Source organism: Uloborus diversus, chromosome 1 (assembly GCF_026930045.1).
Source record: "Uloborus diversus isolate 005 chromosome 1, Udiv.v.3.1, whole genome shotgun sequence".
In the NCBI taxonomy this organism is placed as follows: domain Eukaryota; kingdom Metazoa; phylum Arthropoda; class Arachnida; order Araneae; family Uloboridae; genus Uloborus; species Uloborus diversus.
In genome coordinates, this window is record NC_072731.1 from 248,240,992 (window position 1) to 248,262,454 (window position 21,463).

Consider the following 21,463-nt stretch of genomic DNA (forward strand, 5'->3'; position numbering starts at 1 on the left):
TACAGATGTGCCGAAAAAACTTGTGAAGTTTAAATTGGGTGATCGTAAAATAGAAATTAGGTTGAAATTTGATTTTTTTTTTTTTTGATTAGAAGTCCTTATTCGTAGAAAGGAAGTAAAGTGAAATGATTGAATGATCCTTTAAATCCTTGGCAATCTTATCACTTTATTTCCGTTAGATTTTTTTTTTTTTTTGCCATCGGCCAACAGCATCGGCCATCGGCCATTTGGAGGAAAACCATCGGCAATCGGCCATCGGCCATCTTTGAACAATTGGCCAACAATCGGCATCGGACCATCGGCCAAAAAATGTCATTGGTCGAGCCCTAATTGTGGGACTATAAAATTAATTTCCTTTGAAAAACAAAAGATATACATAATGAATAAAATTAAACTTACTTAAGAATTTGAAGTAAAAAGTAGAAATAATTAACAAAATTTCAAACACACGTTTGAATTACAGGTGATTCCCTACGTAATACTTATCTTTAGAAGGACAATCATCTTGGAAGCTCATAATTTTATGTACTGATCAAGAAAGGAGTTTCATGTAGCCCAAAACATGTGTCCACAATTCCACAGCTTATTTGTGTGTTTTATTATATCAACTGTCAATTGCATTTCCAAAATAACTTATCTCGCCTATATACTAACAAATCGGCCATATCAGTACTTTGTTGTCGCATGGTACAGCAGTATAACAAAAAACTCTCACTTTGCCTAAATATTTTAACTATTTCCACATCAATGTTTATTGCCATGACAAGGTGCATGCAATATTGCAAAATTTATGCACCTCGACTAAATACAAACAAAGAATTGCCAAATCAGTGTTTTACTTTTATGACAAAGTGCGGGCAATAATGCAAAAATAACTTTTCTTGTTGAAATATTTATATTAGACATCCATATCAATGTTTGGCTGATATGACAAGGTGCATGCAACAGTTTAAAATCAGCCTAAGTTGATATATTTGCCTTATCTTCTGCATACACAATGACAATCATTCCTGTGGCAGCTTTCTGAGAGTAACGAGAATAACACAACAAAGTTGGGACAGTATACTGCGGCTCTGGCTAGTTGAGCTTACAGGGTTCGCCGATATATATCAGTCGATATATATTATGATATATATCACTATATATATCCGATATTTATTTTGAATATATCATATTTATTTTTTCAGCTACCGTGTTTTCAATATAAAATGTTAAATAATCATAGTAATATTGTTCATTTATTATTAAAACTAACTAAAAAGTTATGTACTATATTTTTATGATGTATTAATATATCATTAGTATAACAAAGCAATATAATATTCTTTTTTTACTTGTATTTTATATTCATAAAATTATTAGTAATGTAACAATTTTAATTCATATTAAAAGTGCCTAAGAAAATATTGAACACTGCTCAGAAAAAAAGAAAATGTCTTAAGACTTGTTCACCGGCATCGACTACTGAATATTATTTATTTCTGAATCAAATAACCGTAAAAGTAGCTAAGAAAAGAAAAATGAGTAAAACGGCTAATGCTAAATGAACTCCATTAAAATTGATAGAAATGTAATATGAAATATTAAATATAAACAATGAATGAAACCTTAATTTTAAGTCAATATATTATAATTATAATATGAGAAAATAAAGAGTGATTTGAGGATGCATTTTACTATTTTGAAGACTCAAGTTTGTGTTAATTGAAAATATCAGATATATATCAAAATATCGGATATTTTCGACCCCTGTGAGCTATGACCTAGGCAATATTTGCCTAATTTTAGGAAGTTCATTGAAAAAGAAATGTGTTATTGTCACGGATTTGAGTTGCAATATTTTTGCTAAAATATTTCGAAAGTAACCTGACTCAACCCAGTCTTAATTACTGTTCCCTAAAACCAAAAACAGAGATAAACTTTGTCAAAGTCCTAGCTCAACTAACCGGAGCCACACTATACTTATACCAATGCTCATTGCTGATGTGTACACATACAAATGGTGTTAGAGTATATTTTGCAAACTCAACTCTTTTCATACAAATTATTCATTCAGCTGCTGTATTAGAGCGGCATGATGTTGTTTCTCATAATTTTGAAATAATTTTTTTAATCTTATTTATTAATATTTTTTGCTCAATTGTGCATTGATTGTTAAAAATCCATAAATGGGTATAAAATATTTAAAAGCATAGGATTATAAAGTGTTGACAACAATTAAAAGTCATTTTTAAAGAATTCAGCAGAAAAGAATAAATGAATGCAAAAAAATAATAATAATAATAAAGATGCAATAATCTTTACTAATAATAAAGCAGAAAGTCTCTCTGTCCGGAGGATGTCTGTAGGATGTCTGTGACGCGCATAGCGCCTAAACCGTTCGGCTGATTTTCATGAAATTTGGCACAAAGTTAGTATGTAGCATGGGGATGTGCACCTCGAAGCGATTTTTCGAAAATTCGATGTGGTTTTTTTTTATTCAAATTTTAAGAAAAAAAAACTATCATAAATTACGAAATTATCATAACGTGGAATCGTACCATGGGCGCAAGCCAATGGGTGAGATACGAAATTATCATAACGTGGAACTGTAACGTCGGTACAAGCCAATTGTCGAGAAAATTCACCATACATTATTTGTAAATATATACAAGCGAACCAAAAGACCTTTAATTTTTCTATTACGGGCAAAGCCGTGCGGGTGCCACTAGTAGGGAATAAATAAAAATTATTTTGGCTTTTTAAACGTAATTAGTTTTCTAGCCAACTGTGAAAAAGTCAAAAATCTGGTACATATGTCAAAAAGAATTACACAGACATTGCACCAATACAACTTTTTACTTTTTCTACAGTTTTCAGTGATTCACATTTTAATAGCAATTTTCTCAATACTATCCAAAAGGGGTGCATAAAATTTTTCCAGCTTAAAATTTCCCCACAACACAAAATTTTTGCCCAAAAATTGCCTTGTGATCAAAAAGTTATTGCTTGTGGAAACATAGCAAGCTTGTATATTGCTTGTATAAATATATTTGATACGCATAATCAATGTCAGGTGACAAAATTTCTGACATAAAATAAAAATCTGTAACAAAAATTTTTTTTAATTTTTAAACCCATTTTATAAGTTCTTATTTTCTTCAAAATTAAGTGAAATGTCCCTGTATAACCTCAAAATATTTAATTAAAAAATCACTTTATTTATTTAGTTTTTTTTTTTTTTACGAAAACTTTCCCGAAAGTACAAAAATTTCCTGCAAACCTAGCTCATGCTTTCAGACACATTTTCCACCCCTGCTATCCAGAAAAGACTTTAAATTTTAAAAAGGAAGCAAATAAGGAAACAAACAAAAAAAGCATGCAATTTATGCTTACTTGATTCAGAAAAGTTTTTGTGTCGTCGACCGGCTGAAAAACAAAAAACAAAAATTTAAATCATCACTTAATACAGTTATAAGAATTCATTTTGACAAATTACAGTTGAATACATAACATGGAATAGCATCTGGTATAATTACCTGTGTTCCACAAATGTAATCCTTGACACGTTTTATTTCTGCTGGTCCAATTCCGTAGCTACACAAGAAAGGTCCGAGGCAGTTGTCCTTGATAATATAATCGATCATATGTGCAGAAATAACTTCATGCTGCGAATGTTTTTAAAAGATAAAAGTAATATAATATACAACAAAAGGAAAGTGTACAGATATATAGTAAACTCTCATCAATCCAGACCCTATTAAATAGGAATTTGTTTAATGGGGATAGCCATTTAGATTTATCTCTACATAGTATAAAATGAAGTCTCCAAAAAGCGTCTGTGTGTTTGAATTCGCAAAACTCGAGAACTACCCGGCCGACGTCGCTCAAATTTTCACAATTTGTTCTTTTAAACTCTGAAAAGATTTGCAGGCCAGTTTGAAAAAAATTCGATGAATAGTTATTTTTATATTCCAATGTTGACCCAATTTTCACGTAAATTCTCGATTATGGGAGTGAAAAATTACTTGCATATTTTAATATTACATATTGTTGGAAAGAGAAGAATTTCCCGCATTCTATGCAATTCGTTTCAATGCTCTAAATTACTTATGGCGGGAGTTATTTGCTTTTTTAGCTCAAATTTGTTTAGGCTTAGCTGAAATTTAGGCACTACTTTCTTCATTAAATCGATCAATAAAAAGCGAAGGAATTGTCCCACAGTTTTCTTTTTGACACCATTCGAAAGAGCTGCTTTTTTTACTCCAGATCTAACTCGACCTATGGTCGAAAGTTTAATCCTCTATCTCCATTAGAAAAAAAGTTACAATCGAATTAAATTAAGTTCAAAAATCTGTTGTCTATTCAAGTTTTTATCCATTTTATTTTGCGTTTTCACGGTAACGCTTTTTGAATCCATTGTTCATTTCCATCTTTCTCATTTTCAATTCTTAAACTTATTTTATTTTGTGTTTCCATGGTTACACTTTTTAAATCCATCTTTTAATATCTGTCATCATTGTTTGGAGGGGGAAATTTTGCATGATGTTTTTTTTTTCTTTCATTTTTGCCTGATTGTTGAATATACGTCACTTGACACACAAGAGAACATATCGCACACCCAGTACAACACTGCCACATCTGCAAAAACTACTTTTTGAGAAAAATCAATTTAAATGTAATGCGCCTTAGCTTAAATTTCAGTAACGCACTGACACATCTCAAAAATAAGGTTTTTTTTTGTGTGTGTGTGGCTGTCCTGCATTTTAATAGAACTAATAAAAATGGACCAGGACATGTATATAACTCAAAATAGACAATTTTTGACTTGTGGCGAAGTATTAGGTGTGCGAAATAACTTTGCACATGAGGATAAAAAAATTTTGTTGCAAGAAAAAGTTGCTTTTTTACTACGAATAAATAAAAAAATGTCCTTTCAAGCGAAATTATCTTCCATGCTCATAATCCAGTTTTGGAGATTGATTGCCTAGATCAGGGGTTCCCAAATTGGGTGTCCCGAGACTCTGGGGTACAATAGGAGGAGGTGAGGTGTCCATGATAGCAATATTTGTGAATGCAACAGAGATAAATTAGGATGCGGCGAGAAAATTTTAATTTTCCAAAGAGTGCCTTGAATAGGAAAAACTTGGGAATCCCGGATCTAGATCATAAAAAATTACTTGCAACCAGGGTTCGCCGATATATATCAATCAAAATATATCATGATACATATCACGATATATATCCGATATTTATTTAAAAATATCTCGATATTTTGATATGTATTTTTTCAACTATGGTATTTTCAATATAAAAATTATACTAATAATAAGAAAATAATTTAGTAATATCATAGTAATGCATTTATTCATAAAAACCACCAAAAAGTTATGTGCTATATTTTTATGATGTACTAATACACCATTAATACAAGGAAGTAATGTAATATTCTTTTTTATTTTAAGTTCACAAAATTATTAGTAATGTAACAATTTTAATTCATAGTGAAAGTTCCTAATTAAATTTTAAAAGTTGGTCAGAAAAAAAGAAAATGTCTTACAACTGAGACTGTGCACCAACAAATGTATAATTTTTATTTCCGAATCATACAACTATGTAAAAGTAGCTAACAGAAGAAAAGTGGAAAACAACTGATGCTAAATTAACTCCATTAAAAGTGAGAAAAATTTCAAATGAAATATCATACAAATAATAGAAGGAACCTTCATTTTAAGTCTACGTTTGGTAATAATAATATAAGAAAATAGAGTGATTTGAGAATGCATTTACTATTTTGAAGACTTTAAACTGGTTGAAAATATCGGATATACATCAAAATATCCGATTTATATCAAAATATCCGATATTTTTGACATTTTCCAACCCTGCTTGTAACATTACAGCAGTGAGAAACTGAATAATAAATTTTCCTTAAATTTCTTCATGATTAAATACAATAGAATTTAAATGTTTACTACATTTTTATTTTCTTTTATCAACAGAATAATTAAGTAAGAGGAACAGACAACTACCTTCCATTTTAAATTCAAGTGTTTCTTCTTAATTGAAGCCTGCATGTATCTTTCCCATGTATGAGAAAAAGGACCATGACCCAAGTCATGACATAAGCCAGCTAGTTCTACACATAGTATATCAATGTTAGATATTTCTAATTCAGGTTGTCGTTCTCTCAGGTCACGAAGAAACCTGCCAGCAAGATGGCAAACTCTAGAAAACAAATGAAACAAGCTTTTATCAGTCTGTTACTTCTGCATTATAATAGCATTACAGTTTTGTGCCAATGAACTTTGAACTGTGCAGATTTCTCCACAGTATGAACTTGAATTTTCTATGTTTTACCCAAAAACTTCAAAATCAGTATCCAATATAACTCAAAAGGTAAAATAAAATGTCATTTACAAAGTTAAACTCGGCAATTCATTTAATGAAAGATGTAAAAAGACAAAGTTACTATTTGTACATAAAACTATGTTACATATCATGTTTTGTGTTGCTATGTAAAGTATCAGAAAAGTTGGTATACATTAGCAGCCAGGATGGCTAGATTAGCTGTCTAAGGCAGCTCATTGGTGTGTAATTTATGTACAAGTGTTGTACCGTACGTAACTCATGTTTAGGATTGTAACAATACATTTTTTTAAACTACAATTTTTATTTTGTTAATTTATTATAATCTTTGAAGCATAACTCTCTTCAAAATGGAGCATAAGATATTACAGTATTTTTAAACATGACTGAAATTTTTGATCATTTAAGTTACAGCAATCTCTCATTAATGAACCTTGACTGTATATTCATAAAAATGTGCATTCATTATTTCAATTAATTTGCCCTACTTCAAGCACTGAAATTTTTGAGAGCACATTTGATTTGAAGCAGAGATTACATCATAATAACAAACACTCTGCAGTTCAAATCGTAGAACATTTGGTCAAATTCAGGGCCGCACAGTGGGGTGAAAACACCAAAAAGCATTGACAAATGTTTTTTTTTCTATATTAAACCAACTGAGGATTAATAAATTTGCACAGGCCTACCTCTTAGGCAAACAGAACTGGAATTTTAGAGCCTTTCGTCCACAACAAAGCTGAAGGGAGCCTTTAGAAAGTGGAAGAACCATGAGTGCGGGAATTTACAAAAATGGCATTTAAGCAGTGTATTTTTTTTTTTCTTATTAAAGACGGGTATATTTAATTTCTCTCATGTCCTAAGATAGTAATAGGACGAAAAACAGGAATAATTGAATTCTCAAATCGAAAATCGGTTTTGATCAGCACCGAAAACTTGGGAATTCAAGGTTATGTTTTTCAAAATACTCTACAAAAAAATGCCCTCTAATGTCCTCTTAGAAATTAATATTAATTAGTCATACATGTCTGTAGAAAGACCATGAAAAGGAATTAGCTGCATAAACGTGCGAACTTTGGACCCTGAGCCCAAATAAATTGAAAAAACTCCACAATAACATGCCTGTGTAATAGGGTGGGCCGAAAAAACTTTTTTTGGAAATCTGGTTTTGGATAGTGCGGAAAAGTTGTTATATGGGCCCGTTATTACCCATAAAAAATTTCGCTAAATTTGTTTAATATTTAGCCGGCGCTATTTGACCTTGAAAAACTGAAAAAAAAGGGCAAAAATGCACTTTTTTCAAAAAAAAAAAAAAAAAAAAAAGAAAATGGGGGGAGGGGGGTTAAAAATAAAAACTTGAAGCTAGTTTCAGCAAACATTAGAAGTATCTGTCAGTGAATTAGTTGAAATCCTCAAAGACTTTTATACATTTCGTAGAATATTTAGCTACGCTCCTTTAAGACTGACACATGGGAAAAATGAAAAAAAAAAATTTTTTTTTAAAGTAGTTTCAAAATAAGTAATTACTGAAATGTTCCGTAATACGTCACTTAGGAAAAACAGTGAAAATTCAATCAATTTTATGCGACATTTGTTCGCCAATTTTAAAAAATGCATACACTTAAATAAAAAATAGTTACATAAGATGCTAATTTTTTAATCTTCGGTTCCAATTGTTTCTCCTGGATAATAAACAGCGCTCAACTGCTTCCATTATTGCTAAGATTATGTTATAACTATTTTATATATGTTTGACAAATAGAGCCCTTGAATATTAAAAAAATGTGAATCCTCGGAAGTCTTTTAAACGGGAGCCTGACATTTCGAATGTCATTGCATTATTATCTTTGTTTTGGTATACAACACGACTGTTATGTAGAAACGCGCGAAAAAGAAAGTATTGCGAGCAAGCACAAGTAGTCTTCTATTTGGACCTGGAAGAGATTTGTCTCCTCCCGATGCTTTATTTCTTCCAACATATGAGGACATTATCAGATGTTATCAAATCACTAAGATGCAAATAAAGGGAGAAGGAAGTAAGCAACCATCTTCAGCAAGTGTGGCCGCTGTAGTTGCAAAAAAAGTTATTGATATTTGGGGGCGTGCTTCCCTTCCCCTTGTTTCGATAAGAAGAGTGATTGCCATGATTTTATCTTATTATTCTAAATATAATAGCGCAACAAAAAATGCTAAAAATATAAAGACGCAACTTTTACAATCAAAGCTAGGCAAATTTAAAGCAGAGGAAACGACTTTGTTTGACATTTGTGCCTGCAAATGCGCAGATTTATATTCGTGTAATTGCAGAAAAAAAGCAAAAGTCCCTGATAGAGAAAAACAATTTCTAATTGATCAAAGGACAGTTAGAAAAATGGCTATTGGAAAAGTGGATAAGGTAACAAATAATGCATATTTTGCTCATCCTGAACAGCTACTGTTGACAATGTTGTTTGACTCAAGAAAATGCATTCGGGAATTAACTGTTAGGTGCATTTTGAACTCTAGAAATAAGAAGACGAAGAGCTCGGATGGTTACGATTTTTTAAGCGTCCTAAACTCAATTTTGAAGTCATTGATTATGCTGATTTAGTCCATTGGGCAAACTGTGTTGCAGCAGAACCACCTCTTACAATGCATCTAAAAGACCAACAATTGAAAGAAATGTACAAAGAACAGCCTACAGCTGTTTCGAGAAATTTCCCTGTCACACGGAAGCTGTGAAACGTTGTGTGAAACTAATAAACGAAGCTGCAATATAAGTTCGTGGTGAAACTGCACAAGATGGATACATTCCTGCCAAACTTCAAGCTAGGAAAGAGCTTCCATCATTTGATAACAAGAGACAATATTATTCCAAAAAATAATATTCATTATGCATGAGGTATTATAAATCAAATTTGGATATTTCTTTTTCAAAATTTTACTATCTTTATATGTAATTCTAGGAAATGTATGATATTATTGCGTGATAATAATTACTATGATTAATAGTGCTATTTAATTAATTAGTCTATGATTTAATTTTGAAAAATAATTTTCACAATGGTTTTTAAAAAAATTCAATATTTTTTCATTTTTCTCATATTTTTTGATGTCCGAAAGGAGCGGTTAAATGCTCATTAAAATTAATGAAACATTTTATGGGCTCGAACTGGCTCATTATATAACATTTTCGGTGCATTCCATCAAAATATTTGGAATTTAGTTTTTTTAAAAAAATTTCGACAAAAATGCATTTTTCTCTTTTTTTTCGGTTTTTTAGTGTCGAATAGCGCCGGCTAGATATTTTTTAATATCCAAGAAATTTTTTGTGAGTGCTAACTAGCTCATCACGCAACTTTTGCGCACTATCCAAAAATTGATTTCGAAAAAAAAAATTTTCGGCTTATTTCGGCCCACCCTACTGTGTAAGCAAACAAGCGAGAGAGGTTTCAAAACTTTTTTAAGCGCTTTTTGGTGTTTTCGTCTCACTGTGGGTCTATGTGTGAGGTCGTTCAGCACACAACAGCATCTGAGTCAATAATGCGCCTGGCTCTACCAATCAAAAATGTTCAAAATGGGAGAAATCTCTCCAACCAAAAAATAAATAAAATTGAACTTAGCATTATATATCCAGGGCCTGATCAAGTCAAAGTGATGCCCATGCACTGGAAAAATTTGGTGCCCCTCTGACATCAAAATCTGAACATTTGCTTGTGGAAGTTTTCAAAAAAGGGGGGGAAATAAAGAAATTCACCCCATTTGGGTGACCCTAAAACTGCGGTGCCCAGGTCCCTGAATCTGCCAGACTGTGCGTTCATCAGGCCCTGATTATGTCTAATGGTGGCGGTGAAATTACACTGCTCATTTTGAAACAAGCAATCCTCTGGCTGCCTATCCAAAAGAAAAAACGATTGCCTTGTTGGGTCTAAACATACTATTCAAAAGCAAAATCTTTTACAATAAAAACATGTGATGCTAATTAATGCATAAACTAGCATTTTTCTCCATAATGTGAAGCCATGAATGCTGTTTCAGTATGTCTAAAGTACACAAGACTGAGGAGCATAAGAGGCACAAGAAATTTTCTATTCCTATTTTGGATCTTGAGGTGAATTTTTTGCATTATAATTTGTTCAATACATCGTTTTGTGATTTTTAAGTACTGTTCGAGTTAATCCGACTATTTCATGTTATCATACATAAAAAATAATGTAAGCCCATTTGTGTACGCTTTATTCGTGTGTAATATTTTGATATTGTAGACAATAATTTGGGTTAATTTTTTAGTTTCATAAAGTTACAAGGATATTCTCTATATCCTTCAATTTAAAAATACAATGAGCCCCTGCTGCCATGTTTTAAGGGGCATTAAAAGTTTGATTAGTTATTCAACAATTAAGAGATTAGACAGATATTTAGAGCAGTGTTAACTTTGATACGTAAATAACTTCTTTTTCCAAAACACATTAGCGTATCAGAGGAGCTAGGTAACTCCAAATAACTACGAGATATGAAGTAAAAACATACACCGTAATCCAAAATAAAATATATGTTTTTACCAATTTTTTTTAATTAAATGCCAAACTTATTTTTCTCTTGGTCACACTTGTCTACAAAACCTAATTTCAGGTGTTAACCATATTTTTGCCAAACGCCAACTGCATAAAGGCACTCAAAAGGCATTTGCATGACAGTGACAATTAGGCTTGGCATGGGCCTGGTGGAATGTTATTGAAATCCTTATCATGGTCATAATATGATTTTCCTTGTGGGAAAGAACATATCAACTACACAAAATAAAATCAGTTTTAGACAAGAACTTTTAATAAATAATTTACATTATTTTGTTTTCTGTATGTTTATAATATGCAAACATTTTTAAAGTTTTAATACAGTTTCTCCCACCAAAAAGGGGGCAAGATATTTTCAGATAAAAGAGCACTAAATAATGTAATATTTTTAATAATAATTAATTAAAAGCTTTTTAATGTAAAATTTAAAGAATTATGTTAAAAACTTCAAAAAACTCAGATTTACATTCAAATGAAATTCAGATTTAACATTAGAGCAGTAGGTTTCAGTGCCTTCCTAAAAATGCCGAGGGGAAACAATATTTTAATACGGTAAAAAAACAAATACATTGAACACCAATTAATGGCTTAAAACAACCATTTATTACCCAAGACTGTGACCAAATCTGTTATGGGTTGCTCCCGGATAAACATTTTCCAAGAAACCACATTGCTTGATGAATCTTAATCTTTGAAATTGTGGAGTATCAACAAATGCAACACAAACAGGGTGTAGTGAAATCTGCCCATGGACTGGATCACGGAATATCTAAAAGAAAACAGCAATTTCAATGGAAAATATTTTTACTACACAAATTTGCAGCTTCAATGAGATGATATCTGCCTCCAGCTTGGTTATTCACTATTCCTGACTAATAAGAACAAAATTGCAGTCTCAGGATGTGATAATCGGGCTGTCTGGTATATTACATGTAATACTAATGTATTTTAAACTTCTATTATTTATTCAAATGCCGTTTATGATTCTCTAAAATACTCAATCAAGTAAGTAAAAAGCAAAAACAAAATTAAGTTTTGGAAACTATGTAAGTGTTTGTACAGGGTTTGGATCAAGAAGGAGAAATTTAAACATGCTTCACGAAATGGAGGATTACCCATCAGTTTTGGTTCTTTTGTAAACATCCATCTTTAAAAAACGTCAACAGAAATCTCAGGAAAGATGTTTTTGTATTGGAAAGGGTTCAAAGAAGGGTTACTAGACTAGCAAGGGAACTTTCAGATTTAGATTATGGTAGCAGACTTAATATGTATAGCATGGAGCAAAGGAGAGTCAGAGGGGACAAGATTCAGAGTTGTTTAAATTTATCAGGATAAAAGAAGTTAACAGGCTACATTTTTGTACCAAAAGCAGGACTACTGGTCCTTGTTTTAAGCTATTCAAATCACAGGCTAACCTGGAAATTAGGTAAAATTAATACTTTAGTAGGGTCATGGGCACTTGGAACAGCCTACCGAAAGAGGTGGTAATGAGCAAGGGGGTGGATAGCTTTAAGAGGGCCATTGATAGCCTGTTGCCAGAGCCTGTTGCTAGTCAGTATTTGTATTTGTATTAAATTATTGAACAAAGCTTTATCCACAATATTCAGTGGAATAAATTCTGAGTATTAGTGACAAAGTGACTCTAACCAAATAAAGAAAAGATCGCTATTGTATTAGATGGTCATTTTGAAGTTAAATGCATCAAATGGCACTGGAAAGGGAAACACCTTCTTTCCATGCAGAAAATCATTTTTGTTGGTTCAACCCCTCTGATCACTTTCGAAAAAACAGGAGGAATGTTTTACAGTCAGTTGTTTGAAGAATGATGTGTTAAAGATAGACCATCTCATATTTTGAAATATTTGCTTGGTAAGGTTTCAAAACAAGGAAAAGGTTGTTGGAACTCAAGAATTATAAAGCAAAAAATAAATAAAGAAAAGAAATGCAAAAAAAAAAAAAACAGCTAAAGAGTTACATTATCCTTTCATCTTTTTCTACTTTGTGCTTTATAAACTCAATATCTAAACATACGATGGCAACTATATATTCTTAATTTTGTATAAATCTCCATTATACATGAATTTAAAACATTGTACACAATACTTTCTAATAACAAGCAATACAATAAAACACTCAATAAAATTTCGGTAGCTAAATGAGGAGTGGGGCAGTTCTCAAAAGGAGGGAACAAAAAAGTTAACTTTGAGCAATTTCAAATATTTTCAAATTTGACATCAATTTTGCTTTTATTCTATAGTATGCATACCTAGAACACAATATATGAACATGAAAAGACAGCAGGCATTTGTAAAAATTGTTAATTAGCAAATTAAATCAGCAGTCTGTAGGTAACAGATTTTGGACATCATCTTAATGTAAGTTTCACCATTTTTGACAATTGTTAATCTGATTTTTAACTTTTCCAATGAAAATTTTATTTACTACTTTTTGAATTTTGCAATTTAATAATAAAGAGGACATTAATCAAGTACTTGAATGGCTATAAATACTGCTCTTTACATACAAGAAAGTTTTGGAATGATTTTGAAAAAGTTGATGAAAGGTAAAAAAAAAAACTTCAAATTAAAAATAATACAAATGTAAAAAGTGACATCAGTTTTAAAAATGAATATTTTTTTTAATGTCATAAAAATTAAAACGATGTTTAAAAATAATTATTGAAAAAAGAAATTCATATTTCTATTTGGAGATTGTTAAATTATGTTTCGAAAAGAAAGAGAAAAAATAAATTCTAAAATAATAAAAGCGGGGGGAAAAAAATTGCTAGCGCAGGTGATAAAGTCGCCAAAACTGGTGCAGCTGACGAAAAACTACATTTGTCAAACTGGAATTCCCCTCTGGTAACCTTTAGCTTATCGTATACTGTGTTGTCGCTAACGGAGTTTGCTTGGCGATTTTAGCGCAAAATGGCTTTCGTTCGATCATAACCAGCCATGTTTCTACTGTAATTTATGTATTGTTCAATGTGTAACGTATTAATTATGCAAAATACCAATGGATTAAAGAAGATAACATTATAATAACCTTTTTACTTTCTTCTATATCTAATATATAGAAGAAAGTATTAGATTCGTGCAAATTTTCGAATTTCGAATTTTGACAGATTCGAGCGTTTTTAGGTGTGCTGAGTCCATTTTGACTATTTTTGGAAAATGTCTGTCTGTCTGTGTGTGTGTATGTGTGTGTATGTGTGACGTCTGTGTGTGACCAGTTTTTTGTGGCCGCTCTACAGCAAAAACTACTGCATGAAATCAAACGAAATTTGGTACACATATGTGCCCCTATGTGAACTTGTGCCTATTGGTTTTTGGCGCGAATTCCTCCAAGGGGGGTGGAGCAATGGGACGTTTTTTGAGTTACGCGTGAATGCTATTCCTCAGGAAGTAACTGGTGGAATCAAACAAAATTTGGTCCATATGTTGCCAGTAACAGGAACAGGTGCTGATTCAATTTTGGTGTCAATAACTCAAACGGGGGTTGAGCTATAGAACGTTTTTGTCGTCAATTGTGACGGCTGTATCTCAAGAAATAATGAACGGAATGAAAGAAAAATTTATCGGCAAGTAGCCCTTAAAGGGTATAAAAGCTGATTTTATTTTGGTGTCAATAGCTAAAAAGGGGGTAGCGCAATCGCCCGTTCTTTTTTTCCATTTTGAGTGCCCTATCTCAAGAAGTAATGCTACGTTGTGGTTGAAATTTGGAATATATGTGAATCCATATGTAAACAGGCTTTCTTTCCATTTTGACACCAATCGCTCCAAGGTGTTTTTTTTTTGCGAATAAAAATAGCTTTATTAATGCAACAATAAGAAAGATAAATCGTAATAGATTGTCGTCTGCGCATTTCTCGTAATTTTATTTGTATGGAAATGATCGGAAATATTATCTCAATGATTTAAAATTTTTAACTGTTGCCATCTTATGTTTGTTAACAAATAAAATATTTGTAATTAATTCAAGCAAGGCTTTTAAAATAACTTTCAGTTTTTGCATGTGTAATTTTGTTTTTGTTGGGAATATTGCTTCCTCGTCAAGCATGGGGAAGGATCAGAAAAAAAAGAAAAATATAGAAGAAAGTTTCGTGATGGCCACAACATACTAGTTTATCGAGGTTAGAAGACAGTGGATGATCAAAAATTATGAATAAATGGACAGAATTATCGGCGTCAAGATTGTAACGCCATTTGGACATGTCACATGTATGTTTAAGAAAAATTATTTTTCTTCTAAGATACTGCATAAAAGCTTATGAAAACACTTTTAAACAATTAAAAATTGATTCTCAGGATCGATAAATGCCTTTAAAACGAAAACATCATATATTTAGTTCTCAAATAATAGCATTGTAAAGATCGTAACTTTTGGACATACATCAAATTTCAAACTTACTTTTTTCTAAAATCGTTTACAAAGTAAATAATCTGTCTTTACTTTTGTTATTTGTGTAAAATATTAACAAAAAATTATTCAGTGTAAGATTCATACCTTTAATTTTTTTTTTTTTTTTGAAACGTATGGAAATAATTTTTAAAAAAATATTTTTTAATGGTACATTTGCTCAGTTAACGTTTTGGTATGTCCAAAATTGTGCCTTTTAGCAAAGAAAATATTTTTTAAGGGCATTTGAAGAGCAATTTTTCCATAATTTATGTCAATTCTTGTCTCTATACAGTATTATAATTTAACTCAAAAATTTTTGAGGTAATTAAAATGAAAGTTATTTGGTGTTGAAGCTTCAAAGTTGAGGTCTGTGTTTGCTCCCACCTTTTGAGAACTGCCCAGTGATGCTATAGAGTGTAGCAAAAAGTAGCACCTTTTGTAAACTGTTCATACACCAGTAGTTTTCCAGAAAATGGGCTAATACATGTTAATTATGCCAGAAACATCAAACAACCCAACTTTTGCATATTAATTACTAAAAAATATTAATAAGCTACAAAATATCCGTACGTATGTATTGAATAGAAATTGAGATTTAATACCTTTCATATTTCCTTAAGTTTGACTAATCAATATTATTTTAAAACCTACTAATGATCATATCATAGTAAAGCTTTAACACAGGTTTTACCAGTAAGATCTTGTTTAAGAGCAGATTTTGACACTAGAGGTTCCTTGATGGTTTTGATTTAAAACAAGTCATGTACTAGTCATGCCAAAACAATTTCTTGATGTCTAAAAAAAATTTAATCCTTTTTTGTCATTATTATTCAAAGCAACGTTTGTCGAAGTGAGCACATGGCCCATGCATAAGGAAAGCTAGGAGCCTTAGCTTATTAAGGGCCCAGTATGAAAAATAATGGCAAAACTTATATTTTTAAACCTTGGTGAAAATGTAAGGGCTTGTTGCATTTTCTGGCAGGGTGACCCCGGAATGAATGTGAGGCCATGCATGAGCTACAAGAAGCAGACTGAGAAATTTTCAGCATACGTACTGTGATTGTACTCGTGCAGTTGGTATGCAGTTCACACTGTATGAGGCTTTTATACAAATTGACTTCTCTCTACCCTTTTTGGGACATTTGAACTTGTTTGTCACCATTGTTAGCTAATTTTTCATAATGTTTTATTATCCACAGTTAATAGTGGAAACAGGAGAAACCATTTCAAAAAGATTTTATTGCCAAATTTAAAAGAAAATGAAAAGATTATAGTTAGGATTGCCAGACGTGCCAGTTTGACCGGGACAGTCCCGGTTTTGAGGCAAAGTCCCGGTCGGTTTACTTCAGGTTCCGGAAAAAGTCTAATTTGATTAGATGACCCCCGAAAAAGTCTAAAAATAATTAACTATGAAGGGATATTTTAGATAATTACTTTTTCATTTGAAACATGGACTTGTAAAATTAATATTGAATCACCTTGTGAGGGTTTTTACAACAACATTAAAATCAAAAGACTTGTAAAAAAAGTATTAGCTAATGAAAAATACATGTAAATATTGTTTAAGTTTTTATTCCTTGTTAAAAGCAATTTATTAACATGACAAAAGTAATTTATTAACATAAAAGAAATCAAATGTTTAAATAAATCTGCGTGTATTACCCCTACTTTAGGCTCATGATTAGTATTTTTTGTAGCATTGAGAATGAACTACCCTCTAAAACATGCTAAAAATCAGCCAGGGGTGTGTTCCCTTAAGGGGTGTTTGTGATCCAAAATTTCGAAAAATTTTGGGCTGACAACACATTTTAAAGCTGAAAAATTGTCTAAAAAAAACTTAAAAAATTTTCTTTTCAATAACTTTTGTTTCCTTGCATAAGTCTAGTTTGTTAACGGGATGGGGGGCAGGGGGAGTTTCTCATAGTTTCTGAAAATTTCAATGTTTCCAAAAATTTACTTGAGTCCACTGTCATGCCTGGTTCCTTTTTGAATTCTCATGAAGGGGGAAGGGGGGTATTCCGGTTGAACATTCCAGAAATCTGGTAAGCCTAGTTATAATAAGTAGCCAGCTTAGACTTTTGGTATAATAACTAGATAACATTTGAAATTTGTTTTGCAAATGTGTGTGAGTTTTTGTTTTTAATAGCTACCTAACAGTAGGATTTGAAAACAATCAGATTGCTCAGTGGTTCCCTAAATTAAGCAGTCCCCATTAAAGTGGACAGTGCCTATAACTCTCAATTTATTAATTAAACTGATTTTCAGCCCTGTGTAAGAAATAAAGTCATTAGTCACATATTCAGACAAAAGTTTTTGATTCTATGCCTAGATTTTCATATCTAGGGTCCCAAATTTGGCACCTGAAATTTCAGATATCATCAAAACTGTTCCTTCCTCACACATCTTGATTAAAACTCTCAATTAAAGTAAAGAATGAATTTATAAATTCATTTTAAGCTAAAATCAATTTGTCAAAGTAAAAAAAGTATTTCTCTATACATATAAAATATATATTATGTTACAGGCAATCAGCATTTCCTATTTTAACCAAATATTTTTTAGTTTTCAGCAACAGATAATAAAAAAAAATTTTGAGAAAACAACAATTTTTCAAACAACAACAGGTGAATGATTGCAATTCAAAATTGATGAACTCTAAGGAAAACTCTGTAGAGTAATTAAACAGTACTCTGCAAATTTTGATCTTTTTTGGGCAATCACAATTGCTTATTGCTTTCATTTGACTGTTTTGATGTGCTATCATTTTATTTTCCCGCCAGCACCCTCTGCAGCATCACCGTCGACCGGATCCTCACCATGCTGCACCTGCAGGGTTGGCTTTTTGCCGGTAGAAACTGGTTTTTGCCCTGCCAGTGGCAGAAACTGGTTATAACCGGTAAAAACCGGCAGAAACTGGTAGAAACTGGCAAAAATTAGAAAACGTTTTTAATAGCTCTAGTAATTACTTAATGACAGGTTATTAAGTAAAATAAAAATATAACTCCATTTCGTCATTGCAAAAACTTAATATAATAGTTATTTAATAATTAGTGTAAAAATATGTTAATTAACAAAACTGACATTTCCAAAGCAAAGTAAAATTTATCATAGTTGAAATTGCTATGCGTTAGAAATTTTAGCCTTGTAATGTTGTAAGTAACAAATTTTTCAGTTTCTTAATATAATTGAACAAAGCTATTCTAAAAGAGCTTAATCAAGCAGTTACTGATAATCATTTATTCGCCTATATGCTCCATCCAAAGTATTTGGGAGTAAATTTATCATGTAATCAAGAAGAAAGTGCCCGCACTTTACTCACAAATATTAACCCTGATTATGTACCTTATACCATTGCTTTACAAAACAAATCAGCCCCTTTTCCCAAAACCTATTTTTCCAATCACGTGGTAACAACTACTCCAAATACCGCATGGTGGTGCAGTTTGAAAAAATGTGCTATAGATGAAAGTTATGTGAATCTTGCTTGTTCTTTGAGGATAATGCCAGCTAGTTCTGCTGGGATTGAAAGAATCTTCTCAAATTTCTCCTTTGTGCACAACAAATTGGGAAATTGGTTAGGTTTAGAAACAGCGTCAAAACTTTTATTTTGTTAGAGGCTGCTGCAGTGGGGAAACAATGTAAAATTTGATTTTGAATGTGGTAGTGTTGTAAATAAATTGTATTTGGGTTAATATTTAATTATTTTTCTTATACATTTTCTATTGTATGTCAGGAGTTGCATTTATGTCATTTTTTGAGTTTCTGCCAGTTTCTGCCATAAATGTGGCAGAAAGGGGTTTTTGCCATGCCGGTTTTAACCGGTTTCTACCAGTGGTTTTTACCGCCTCGGCAGAAACCTGCCAACCCTGTGCACCTGTAGCGAAAGCCATCTCCAGGTTGCGTCAATATCCTACATTTACACGCATACATACACGCACAAACACATACACACGCATACATACAGACACTTACACATACAAACACACATACATACAAACGGACACCTACACATACACGCACACAACTACCCACATATTCATGCATGCACACAGACACACATGCCTACACACACATATACATACTCCCTACAACACATACCCCCCCCCCCCCCACACACACACAAGCACACACGCCTACATACACACACTTGTGATTGCGAAAAACCTAATTTGAATTCAAGATGTCAAAATTCAAATTAATTTTTTTATATTTATTTAACAACAGTACATTCTATTAAAAGTAAGAAACTTATTCGTATTTACCTTATTCGAGCTGGCAGTTCTTTTGGGACTAATTGAACGAGTACTTTCTGAAAATCCATTTTCGGAACCTAAAATTTATCAGAAAAGCAACTTATTTGTAATGGAACAAATGATAATTTTAGGGATATTTCGATAATTGGGAATCTGGCGCGGTCGCCTCATTTTTGGTGTAAATAATTTTATTTTGATAACCCTGTTGGTTTATAGTAACCTATGTGAATAGATGTTTCGGTTCTCTTTGTTTAGATTTGCAACGAAAACTACCTCTCGCGCAGGCACTGGAGCCAGAAATTGACGCCAAGGAAGAAAAATCGCTAGATTTCCAATTATCGAAATATCCCCATAATTTTTGTTAGAAGTGTGAACTGTGAAACATACCATTCACATGGTTAAACGAATCCATTGGTAAGCACTACTCAAGGTTTTACAAAATGACAACATTTAAGATCCTCTTCAGTACACTTTACAAAGAGAAAAAAGCAAGTCAACAATTCTTCTGGTGATAATTACGAGACAAAAACTGAAAATAGACCCGTCACTTAACAGCTATAACTCTAGAATGAAAATCACTACACAAGAACACAAGCAGAAAAACCATGAGAACTACAAACAAAAACCAATGCAGAATGAAACGACCGTTGCCAAATTTTCTCCCTAAATTAAGCTCTATTACATCATTTCACTTCACTTTGGGCTAGGAAGTGGTTAAAATGCCTTCTCGCCAAGCACCGAATTTGAACTGAAGGTTGGTAATTTGGCGTGATTTCGGTCGAAGGTTCGAAATATTGTAGGTTTGCTGTATGAAACGAAGCACGTTGTTGCATTCTGGCATGTGTGAATAAAAATGTACATTTTGTAGTGGTAAATATTAGTGTTTTTATGTAATTAAATTGAATGCATGTGTCTATGTGCAAAGGGCAAAAGATTTATTCTTCTCTGAACTACCGGAGGAAGCATAAAATAATATTCTAAGAAGTTGGAAGTTTATTTGTATAGCAGTAAGTGGTTTTCTTATGCATTATTAAAAGTGTTATTCAGGGTTTACTTGCTTATGAATTATGAAAATACTGAATCAGTTCATGAAATTCTGTGTGTTTAATTTACATCTGATGTTTCTTTTTCTACTATTTTGCTAAATGTTCTTAGTAATAATGCTAAATGAACTCGAGAAACATGCAATCCTTACACGTTTATTGAATCCACATTGGGTCTAAAACTCATGCAGAATGTCAGAACCACACACTGAAACTAATCTGCGACGGACTCTCACGAATTTCATCAAATTGCATTCTGAATCTGTGAAAGATACCATTTGTACTGTGATATTAATGCCATTCTGCTTATTCAATTTAGAATATTTACTTTCATTGTCACAAAAAAATGAAGAATTTGAGAAAGTTGAGAAAAAAAAACCCAACATGATATGTAAAATGTAAATATTCTACGAGTTGGAAGTTTAGGATTGTCCCACATTTTTTTTTTTTTTTTTTTTTTTTGTAGCATCTTTGATATTGTGGATTTGAGAAGCCAGAGTCATTTTTGTTGATTTCTGCTGGTTGAATCTGTGTGCATTCAAATGCTTGTGTGCTTAGCATTATTTGTAAAAAGTATTCTATATGAGTAAACAGTATGAAAAGAGAACTGCCACGAAATATTCACCGACTGCTAAATATGGATTGAGAGATGATTTGCATCTCATAACTTGATACGTAAAACTGACATTGATTAACCACAAAGAACGTATAAACATGCCTTTAGAAACACCCGATAGGACTAAAAAAAAAGAATTTTCACAAATTGACACTGCACAAGTCGTATATTCAATAACTTAAACCTTACAAGTAACCGATAATGTCTCATGCGACAGATATACAAGCACATATAGATGTAATGACAAAA

At 32.0% G+C, this 21,463-nt stretch overlaps 1 protein-coding gene across 1 annotated transcript in view; it reads right to left on the minus strand.

The window, feature by feature from the left end:
• LOC129219786 (deoxynucleoside triphosphate triphosphohydrolase SAMHD1-like) overlaps positions 1-19,192 on the minus strand; it is a 38,587-nt gene extending 19,395 nt beyond the window's left edge. Inside the window, exons 1-5 of the mRNA XM_054854089.1 lie at positions 19,160-19,192; positions 11,510-11,670; positions 6,012-6,207; positions 3,519-3,647; positions 3,376-3,408 (exon numbers count right to left, since the gene is read on the minus strand). Coding sequence (XP_054710064.1) covers positions 3,376-3,408; positions 3,519-3,647; positions 6,012-6,207; positions 11,510-11,670; positions 19,160-19,192 — 552 coding nt within the window. The remainder of the gene's footprint in view (positions 1-3,375; positions 3,409-3,518; positions 3,648-6,011; positions 6,208-11,509; positions 11,671-19,159) is intronic.
• Between the last annotated feature and the right edge of the window lie 2,271 nt (positions 19,193-21,463).